This window comes from Cebus imitator, unplaced genomic scaffold, assembly GCF_001604975.1.
Source record: "Cebus imitator isolate Cc_AM_T3 unplaced genomic scaffold, Cebus_imitator-1.0 Scaffold188, whole genome shotgun sequence".
NCBI lineage: Eukaryota > Metazoa > Chordata > Mammalia > Primates > Cebidae > Cebus > Cebus imitator.
The window spans coordinates 3894872-3905970 of record NW_016107503.1 but is presented as its reverse complement, the minus strand read 5'-3'; the positions used below and the strand labels follow the sequence as shown (position 1 = coordinate 3905970).

At 38.1% G+C, this 11099-nt stretch overlaps 1 protein-coding gene across 2 annotated transcripts in view; it reads left to right on the top strand.

The window, feature by feature from the left end:
• The first annotated feature begins 916 nt into the window (after positions 1-916).
• Positions 917-11099, top strand: part of GABRR3 (gamma-aminobutyric acid type A receptor subunit rho3) — a 55486-nt gene continuing 45303 nt past the window's right edge. For both annotated transcript variants that reach the window (XM_037744881.1, XM_017546208.2), the window contains exons 1-2: positions 917-1374; positions 10629-10741. In XM_037744881.1, the coding sequence (XP_037600809.1) occupies positions 1157-1374; positions 10629-10741 (331 nt within the window). In that variant the 5' untranslated portion in view covers positions 917-1156. The remainder of the gene's footprint in view (positions 1375-10628; positions 10742-11099) is intronic.

Sequence of the window (11099 nt, the reverse complement as noted above, 5' to 3'; positions counted from 1 at the left end):
CCTTTTTTAAGTTGGTGTTCCAGTCGCCTGTTGAAGAGTTGCCGGGGTCTGTTTGTTTTCCCCTGCGGCCACTCACTGTGCTGGCTTAAACAGCGGCACTGAGGTTTGTGGCGCTTTTTTTTTTTTCTTTTTGCCCTGGAATCTACTGTCCTGGTTCTCTGCTCAGTCCCCTTTTTAAACCGGCGTATGGGCGACTTCCCGTGGCTCCAATCACCACCCAAAAGGGCCCCCGGACCGGTGTATTTTGTACGGAGAACCGCGGCTCCGGGGCGCAGACAAAGCAGCCGCGCGGGGCAAAGCAGTGGCGCTGGCCGAAACAGCCGCGCTGGCGACCGTGGATCACCTCTGCCCGGGAATTTCCTAGTCTGTGGGCAATAAAAACGCGGCGTCCACTCACCCTCTGCGCTTTCACTGGGAGCTGCAATCCTGAGCTGTTCCTAAACGGCCATCTTGGATCCGACTTCCGAAATATTTTCTTAAATATTTCCTCTATGTATGCAAAGCACCTTGACGAGAGTGTGTGGCCACAATTTAACAATGACATTGTACGCTTTGCACACCAACCAGGATTAAGGTTATTTTTATTAATGGGGTTGCTTGCTATTAAATAAACCTTAAATTAGACAACTTTTGTTATCATTTAAACATACCATCATCTTAAAATATGATTATTTACCTTAAAAAAGGATAATTTTATTTTGTGTCTGTGCTAAGGCAGTCTGTATGCGTTTGGGGAGGAAAAGATTCCTTTCTGGATTAAAAGGAACCATAGGATAAAGGAATCTTCAAATATTTAATTAAGATTAAGTTAATCATCTTTTGTCCCAATAAGCATATTATTTTGCTGAGTCACTAAGTACATTTAAATGATATTGCATTGGATTAAGAGGATTAGTTCCCAACCTCACTTCTTTGTTTGCAGAGGACTGCAGCTGAGGGCTTACGGAATGTGGATTGAGCATCACACTAAAAACCATCCTGGGAAAAGGGACTGAAGGATGTAAACTGAAAATTTTAAAGTTCTGCTTTGTTTTCCGCAAATTGCTGAAGATTCAGATAGATATTTGCATGTAAGTGATGTAGATCAATTTAATCTACTAAGACAAATCACAGCATTGAAGACAACATCTTTTTCCCCTAATCCGTTTTCCCTGGCATGCTGTTTATGTTTCAAAAGACACCTACAGAAGACATCGTGATCACAGTGTTAGTTGCACCCACCGGCATCCTTTTTGGTTTTTTTGAAGATATGGTCCTGGCCTTCCAGTTGATCTTTTTCGCCTATATCTGGATCACATTGATACCAAATGCTTGTGCTGCTTCTAACATCAAGATGACACAGCAGCGGTGCTCCTCTTCAATGAAACAAACCTGGTAAGATGATCATAGTGCAGTCCATGGAGTTACTGCCCAATTTCTCTCACTAGCTGCCTCAGGCCTACAGGGAACCTAGAAACGTATCTTTAATGAATGGTAGCACATGTTTGTGACCATGTCTGTCTCTAGAGATAGCATTCATGCATCGTCATCATTTACCTCTGTTTGACATCTGAAAGAGCAAGATCTTGGAATTTGCTGACATTTGTAAATTTATGCATATTTATGGAGAAAACAAAGGGTTCATGTAAGGATCCTCTTTCAGGGAAAGTATTTCTTCAATTGGTAATACATTTATTATGAATACATTAACTACTTGTTTAATGTTTCTTCAAATTTATTTTGAGTAGAAATTAGTCTAAGCACCATCTTCTTTGAATGTCAAGTACTTGTAGGGTACATAGTTTCATGGACTGGTGAAATAGTATCAAAAGGCAGTAAGGCCATTTGTCTTTCAAGAATCATTTTCATGTGTTTGACATATCCTGAATATCAACACATCATGATTATTATCTTCCCATCAATAGTCAGGAGCATGTTTGGATGTGCCAGTAAGGGAGATAGCTATCTGTGACAGTGACCTGTTTATACACCAATTTGCCTAGCTTTTAGCACTAAAAATGCCAGGAATCCCTTTAGCCCCAGGTATACTTGAATGATTTGTCACTCTAATACCCATATACTTTTGATGATCAAAGAATGTCTTTGAGAAAGTCTTCCCTTTTCAACAAGCACCAGATTTCCAGAAAGACCCAAAAGGAGAAATTGAGGAACGAAGATGCGAGTCTCGTCTGGTCCACCCCGGCAGCCAATGGGGTGACAGATGTTTTAGCTACATTTCCCTCACATCCTGAATACGTATTATGCATTCACTGTAAGATCAGGAAAGAGAACACAACATTTTAATAAATATCTTCTGAAGTCTCCAGTGTAATGACCAAAACCAAAAACGGTGTGTTACTAGATTCCTGATTCCTGCTCTGTGATTAAAAGTCAGGGACCACCTCTCACACTTGCCTTCCATGCTTCTGCTCCCAGGCCGAGACCTGAGATGATACGAAGTTTTGTTCCATGTAACAACTTTCCCAGTCTTCTTCATAGCGATTAGCTAAGGAAGTATTTGGGAACTGTAAGATGATACCTCCAGACTCTATATTTTTTTTCAGATAGCTTATTACATTTTATAGTATATTTTATCTAATTTTAAAAATCAATGGACACAGCTTAAAATATTATCTGTCATCCAAAGAGTAGACTTGTACAGCCTGGTGGATGTCTAGATGAGCAGGAGAGAGATGATGACAGTAGCTAATTCATCACACCAGCCTACCATCAGCAGCAGAGTTGCTACAGAAAAAATCTACCATGTGTATTTTTTAGGTGACATTGAAAGAGCAAGAGAAGAACATTGGTTCTTTGAGGTGAGGTAGAAATTTTTTTCTGATGTTAAATGCCTCATTTTTAGATCCTATATAAAGGAAAAGAAGAATTTTAGAGCCTACGCAAAGCAGACTTCGCTCATAGGAAACACCAGGATTTCGGCCATGCGGGGCCAATTGTATTTGTTGTCACTTCTCTATATCCTAAATGAAGGTTTCTTTGAGTCACAAGCCAGAATGGGATTCATTAAAATTTATACCTGCTTCTTTTGTTCATAAAAGAAAAACCCTCTTGGGCACTAGAGATTGCATAAACCATCACACTGGTCCAGAAGTACCACTTAGAATGAAACCCCGGCATTTTCCCTGAGTGAGCAGAGTAACACAGCCAGCCAATTTCTGAGCTGTCACTCAACCACCCAATCATGCAGATTTTAGGGCATTTGACCAAAATACAGTAATTACTGTATGCAGTCATTTTTAGAGTTAGGGGCCAGGAGTCTTCCTACCTTACTTTGTGAATAGATACTGTGAGGTTCTTTGCCCAACACCCAACCTGATTATCAGCCAATAATTAAGTAATGAATGAATGAATGAATAATCCACTCTTCTTTAATGCAAGAGAACTAATAGAGTAAACATGAAAGGAGACATGATCTTTGAAAATTATAAGGGGGATTTATATATCCATTATTTTGGGCCAGTCTTCATACAATAAGGCTCTTAAATGTTTTGCTTTTGGTTGTTTTCGTTCAGAATATAACCTCACTTTTTAATCCAGAGTTTCCCTTCTTTCAAAATCTAAAGACTTTAAAAAATATATTTATTCAAAGACAACTTTTGTTTCCTAAAAACAAAGTAGAGAGGGGTGTGAATAAAGTAGGTTATGGCAGGTGAAAAATGTTCCCCTTTTGCCTAGAGAAGAAATTTTGCTCCCAGATGTTGCAAAGAGAAGTAAGCAAATAGAATCATTGAATATTTATTCATTCTGTCAACAATTATACTGAGTGATATTTACATGCAAATGCTGAGTTGGGAGCTAAAAATACTATAGGAGCAACACATTGACTCTGGCCTTGAAAATAATCAGCAGAGTGCTGGAGTCTGTTCAAACTGGCCTGCAAGCACCAATCAGGAAGTTTATCAGCTGGCTGTTAAAAGCACACATTGTTAAAAATTAAATTATATAAGTCTGCAATTAAATTAAATAATTTCTAAAATAAAGGCAGCAGATACTTAAAACTCACCACTTCCTAATGATTTCTCTACATTTTACTTTCATCTGTTGTTCTTGAGGTTAGTTAGGGCTATTGTATCTGCATGGTGGAAATACTACAATACACCATACTATGCCATTTATACTATACTATACTGTACTATACTGTACTGTATTGTACCGTACTATACTATACTATACTATACTATACTATACTATACTATACTATACTATACTGTACTATACTATACTGTATTGTACTGTACTATACTATACTATACTATACTGTACTATGCTGTATGCTATTGGTATCTATTGTTTTAAATTTACATGTTTTGTATGTCCTAAATATTTCACAATGGTTTATAAAACAGATACATGCATGTCGTTAGCTTGAAATCAGCCATGGTGGGAGTATTTACACCATGGAAATAAAACACTATAAACAGGGGCTTTTTTTCCTGAAGAGGGACAGAAGAGAGTGGCAGAGACTAAAACTACAAGGTATATGCTTCTCCCAAGGAAAACGGCTGGTCAGGTTCAGCCTTCTCTGGTTTTTGTTTGTTTTTTGATTTTTACTTTTTTTCTGAAACGAGGTGTTGTTCTGTTGCCCCGGCTGGAGTGCAGTGGCGCAATCATAGTTCACTGTAATCTCCAACGCCCGTGCTCAAGTGGTCCTCCCACCTCAGCCTCCTGAGGAGCTGGAACAACAGCCGTGTGCCACCACACCCGGCTAATTTTTATATTTTTTGGAGAGATTGGGTCTCTCTATGTTACCCAGGCTGCACTCAAACTCCTGGCCTCAAATGATCCTCCAGCCTTGGCCTTCCAAAGTGCTGGGATTACAGGCACAAGCCACTGTGCCCACAGCCTTTTCTTCTCATAAGAAACTTGAGCCTTGTGTGGCCAGATTTTCTGATTTTTTCAAAAGAAGCAAGAAATCCAGGCTTTTATCTGAAATTGTCCAAGTTAGTATACCTTGTGGACTATTTAAAAAAAAAAAACATGTTGGCAGACCAGCTGCTAATTTGGTCCAATTTCCTCATTTCACAGATGAGGAAACTGAGGCTTCATCACCGAGCTTGTGATCTGACGGAGACCCAAGTGAGATGTAGGAACTGTCATATTTCACTTGACGCATTCTCTCTGGCTGGCTTTCCCATAGAAATGTTCATCTGCCTAGATATTTTCCCTTTACAAGAGACAGGCTATTGATAAAGTCAGGTATGCATTTCCAGAGTTCAGGAGTTAGGCGTTCAATCAAAGCCATAAGATTCACTACATCTAATGTACCACGTTTTCTCTAAGACATTTCAAAAACATCTGGAGCATGGAAACAAACACTGGATCAAGAATTATAAAGATTTTCTTCGTGATGAAAAATTGGACCAAATGATTTTCTCACTACTTCACCTTATTCCTTGGATTTGCATCTATGTAGGTAGACTAATAGAACATTTTTGCTTCATTTTATATTTTTCTAAAGAAAAATAGTAAGTCTACAAAACATTTTTAAATTTTGCCTACATTATTTGGAACAGTTCGCTGAGCCTCAGCGTGCACTGGTCCACAATAAAGGTTAGCAGAGAAAAACGTCCATGTTATCTAGAGGGCGTGCTTCTAGAATGACAAGGAGAATGGAGTGGTAAGGTGGAGAGCTTTGACCAGATTCCTGTTTGGAAAGAATTCTAAATGGCAAGTCCAATTTGGTCTAGGTAATTTATGATACAAATAACAATAGTAATCATGGATTTTTATGTGGAAAAAATACCTAGAATCTCAATTACGCTTTCGTTTTTCCAAGTTCATGTCTAATCCTTATTTATGAAATTACGTGATTTTTTTCATGTTTAAAATCATAGCATAGCGGCCATTTTGTATTTTCTTTACTTACATTTCTAACATGGCTTCGTAGACACCGTAATGGTATTTTTAATCATTTCATATTATTAATTTGAATTAAAGAACAAGAATTACCTCCTTTGTTTTTGAACATTTATTTTCAAGTTTGCATTATTATAAGTAACACCAATAAATGTTTTCACACGTTTTCCTTTACCAAGAAAATTATAATGTTTCACATTTTTTCCTTTACCAAGAAAATTATAATTTTTGTGGCATTGAATAATTGAGTCAAAGCATATGAAATATCCTTATAGTTCTTGAGATGAATTTCTAGCAGAGTTTACCAATATTTAAACTCCCACCTGCAAACTAGAAATATTCACATTTCATCATATTCCTTTTTTTTTTTTTTTTGAGGTGGAGTCTCACTTTGTTGCCCAGGCTGGAGTGCAGTGGTGCCATCTCAGCTCACTGCAACCTCCGCCTCCCAGGCTCAAGTGATTCTCCTGCCTCAGCCTCCTGAGTAGCTGAGATTACGGGTGCCCGCCACCACACCTGGCTAATTTTCTATTTTTAGTATTGATGGGGTTTTGCCATGTTGGCCAAGCTGCTCTCAAACTCCTGACCTCAAGTGATCCACCCACCTTGGCCTCCCAAGGTGCTGGGATTACAGGCAGGAGCCACTGTGCCTGGCCTCATCATGTCCTTTACAGCACGGGCAATAACATTATTTTTTGTCTTTTGCTAATTTAATAGATACAAAATGACAGTTATGGCTTCAATTGGTATCTCACTCTTGACCACCTCCATTAGATATTTTTTAATATGCTTGTTAATTATGTCCTCCCTTGGAAAAATACTCTCTTCATGTCAGACCTAGTTCTATTCAAGTTCCGATTCTAGTTAATTCATCCAATATGTAGGCCTCCAGGCTCGAGGGAAAGCCGTTTTATAAGGCAGTCAACGGAGTGTTTGTGACTGAAGTCAGGTGATTTTTTGTCATTCCACTTATAAAACTCCAGTGCAGCCAAAGGAGTTAGGTGTATCTTCTTTTCCTCAACCAGTTCTAGTTTTTAATTCTTTGGCTATTATGTCCTCCTCAAAGACCCTCTTAGTCCCCCTGAGACCACCCAAAATGCGGCCTTTCCTTCCTCCCAGACCTCTACTTCCGTCGTCACACAATTGTAGTAGAGTTTCTGCCACTGAGAAGACGGAGCATAGAAATACGTTTTCTTTGTGTGATCCAGGAAGGAAAAGGCTCTAATTCAATGAGAAAACTCACACCTATTACCAAGATTACGGCCCTACTGTTTGTCAGTGTTCATAAGGCTTTGTAGGAAAGGACAAAGATGAAGAATGCTGATGAGAGGCTCTGCCGTACACTGAGATTTCTTTTTATACAGTGCTCCTTTATTAAGCATACTTCCTTCTGTCTTCTTGGTTTTATTTCATCCTTCATTTTATTAACCTTTCTATGCGTATGCATCAGAGGCCTTCAAACCAGGGTGCCTATCCTCCTGGGGTATGATGTATTATACCTCTAAGGGTAGATGTGAGGTATTTGAGGGGCATGTAGACATGAGTAGTTTTAAAACAACAGTTTTTGGATCTTTAATTCCTTCTGACCTCTTTCTTAAAGTTGATCTATTCAGCACCTGCAGTCTTCTCTATCGCCACCTTGTAATGATTGCTCTGTCCCACCTGGCAGTATGCAGGCATCCCTCTCCCTCCTTCTGAATCCTACAAGTATTTCCAGTGTGTAAGTTGCTGGGTCCAGGCCAGGCGCGGTGGCTCATGCCTGTAATCCCAGCATTGTGGGAGGCTAAGGCAGGTGGATCACGAGGTCAGGAGTTTGAGACCAGCCTGACCAACATGATCAAACCCAATCTCTATTAAAAATTAAAAAATAAAAAATAAATAGCCAGGCAAGGTGGCAGGTGTAATCCCAGCTACTTGGAAGGCTAAGGCAGGAGAATTGCTCGAACCAGGGAGGCAGAGGTTGCAGTGAGCCCATCACACCACTGTACTCCAGCCTGGGTGACAGAGCAAGACTCTATCTGGAAAAAAAAAAAAAAAAGTTCCTGGGTTCAAAGAGATCATTACAAACGTGTTGAGATAGTGGATGCTGCTACCCAAAACGTCTTTTCCTAAATGGCAATTCTCTTATAATTTGCTTTTAATAAAATTGAAGGAAGAACCTAATTAATTTGTCAGGTTATAAATCATTAAAATAATTGTTCAAGATAAATTCTACAGTGTGAGTTTTGAAAAATAAGTAAGGCGTTTAAATAATTAAGTTACATTGTTAAAAGAATACTGAAACAAAATTTCTTCAAATTCCATGTACTTCCACATATATGAACAAACTTTCTCAAAGTTTTTATCTATAAAGATTTTAAAAAAAGAATAGAATTCCCAGTTTTATTCCAGCAATGACTAATATCCATTTGCTGATACACAGAATAATTGGGGAAAATGAATCATCACTTCATTTATAAATACACTTCTAATAAAATTTCATTCTTAAATTTAGTATCAATGTTTATACAATTTATGTTTTATTCCATTTGTAATTGTCATAGAAAATTAAAAAGTTAATTTCAATGTTTATATGTTTTTCTTACAACAATGCATGATGGAGTGATAAAATTCTATGAAGTAAATAAAATGGAGATACAAGTATTTTTTTTTTTTAAATGATAAAAATCTCTGATTTTTAAAGAACTTGTTCAGGTATATTTAAGTATGTAATGTGTATATTTAGATTCATTGGATACACTTAAAAGAATAATATGTTTTATTTGAAATCATCAATATTTGAGTAATTTCAAAATTTATGATGAAGAAACATAAATGCCAATTTAAATATGTGTGAGGGGAATGCACAGATTTTCAAAATTCTTTAAAAGGGTGTTTAAGCAACAGATGCTTTTTGAGAAATAGAAGATACAAAAAAATACCCAAATAAAGGCAAAAGCAGATAAATATGGAACATCTCATTGTGCACCTGAAGAGCCCTCAAGGTGCATGTGCTTTTGCACGCTGCCAAGAGAGCATTTCATAGCCGGCTCTGTCTTTAACCTTCTTGGGATTCTTAATTAAGATTTGTCCTTTCCAATCTCATGGAGTGCTTCTGAGCAGACACATCAGTGACATGCCATTTAACTGTATTCAAAGATTATTACCAAAGGGCTTTACAAATTTTCATGAGTTTTCACTCTTAGTTACATTTCCATTTTTCTTAAAATAGTAACAAGTAGCTAGCTTTTATTAAATGTCTATTGTTTTCTAGGCCAGTGACTCTCTTGAGAAATTATTATACATGCAAATTTTCATACCCCAAACCTATTGAATCAGAAATTCTGGGCGTGGGGCCCAAATAGAGCATAATTAGGATGTATGCCAAGGAAGATAATATTTATTTTGGCTTGGTGCCTTGGACATAGTAGGCATTTAATAAAAGTTAGTTGCTATTTTTTTTTAAAATAAATAGTTCCTTCTAGCTCCTTGGAAGAACTTTTCTAGTTAATTCTAGATCCGTGGAAAAAATAGTAGTATGTGTTCAATTATTCATAGGCTATAATGGCTTAACATGTTTAAAATAAAACTCATTGCCTTCTACCAAAACAGATTTCCCAACTTCCACATTTCTATCAATGATAAAATATACTTCTATAAACCTCTGATGGTTTCAACCAGAAAGTTCTTTATTGAAAGGCCACACTCAGCGATCTCAGATGCCCATAAACCTGGACTTATTTCTTCTAGCAGCTGCTCCAGGTTCTGAAATTCTCCCCATCAAAGTCATTTAATTGTGTAAGAAAGTTTATCCATGTGTCTTATATTAAAATTCACATCAGTTTCCTGGAGAAGACATGTATTAACACAAAAGCATATCAGCTATTCAGAATGACTAGGATTCACCTAGTAGAGCACTTTAGGGTCTTGTGTTATTGCTCCTGCTGCCGATGATGATGATGGTAATGATCACAGTCACCTTTTTCTGGAAGAGGGGCTGAGCCATCAGGGCAGAAAACAAATCAGGAGTCCAGCAACTTGCCCAAGCTCACCGACGCAGGGAGAGACAGGGCCTTATTCCCAATCAGGACACCTAGTGCCAAGAGGCCACTGCCCACTTTCCTTTGCCCTAGAGAACTGCACACAAAACCAGACTTCGCCCACTTCACAATTTGACCTGGCATCAGGTCTAAATATTGCCATCCCTCAGGCTTTAGAACCCCCAGTGGGAATTCTGCCTGGTACACTCTCAGCCTGCACCCTGTATTTTCTGCTCATTTTATCTTTGTAAAACACGGTCTTCATCTGTTTACAATCTTTCGGTCTTTTTATTTTCTCACTGTCTTAGCGCAGAGATCGTTCAGCTTCAGTGACCCCAACGATCACTTAGGTAGCTTGTTCAGGTGCAGATTCCTAGGCCCTGCTTCCTAGGGGACTGATACAGTTGATCTGGGGCAGGAGTCTGTGAATCTGAGTTTTGATCACCTCCACTCAGGTAACTGGGATTTTTCAGGTCTAAAAACCATATTCTGAGAAACAATACTAGTTTGTGCATTAAATCCAAACTAAGTTTGTGACTTAAGGTGCCCCCAAATTTGGTTTACCTTATTTGCTCCACACTTATATAATAAAGAACAAATGTTGACAGCTCTTTGGCTTAATATGAACTGAGAAAATGAGCTTTTATGTATGTATTTCAGAACATGCTATGTTGAGCACAGATGGCTAACCTAAATCAAAATATCCAGATGCATATGTATTTCAAAAGTTTTTTTTTCCCTTTGGGGGAACAGCAAACAAGAAACTAGAATGAAGAAAGATGACAGTACCGAAGTGTGGCCTCAGAAATATGAGCAACTTCTCCACATAGAGGACAACGATTTTGCAATGAGACCTGGATTTGGAGGTAAGTTCTATCCTCAAAACACATGTCAAAGCCCACCGTACTGTCAAAATGGAGGTCAAAAGAACTAAAACAGATTTACAAGAAAAAAACACAAATGCACCCAAAAGTGGGTGAAGGATATGAACAGACACTTTTCAAAATAAGACATATATGAGGCCAACAAACATATCAAAAAATGCTCATCATCACTGGTCATTAGAGAAATGCAAATCAAAACCACTTGAGATACCACCTCACACCAGTTAGAATGGCGATCATTAAAAAATCTGGAGACAACAGATGCTGGAGAGGATGTGGAGAAATAGGAACACTTTTACACTGTTGGTGGGAGTGTAAATTAGTTCAACCATTGTGGAAG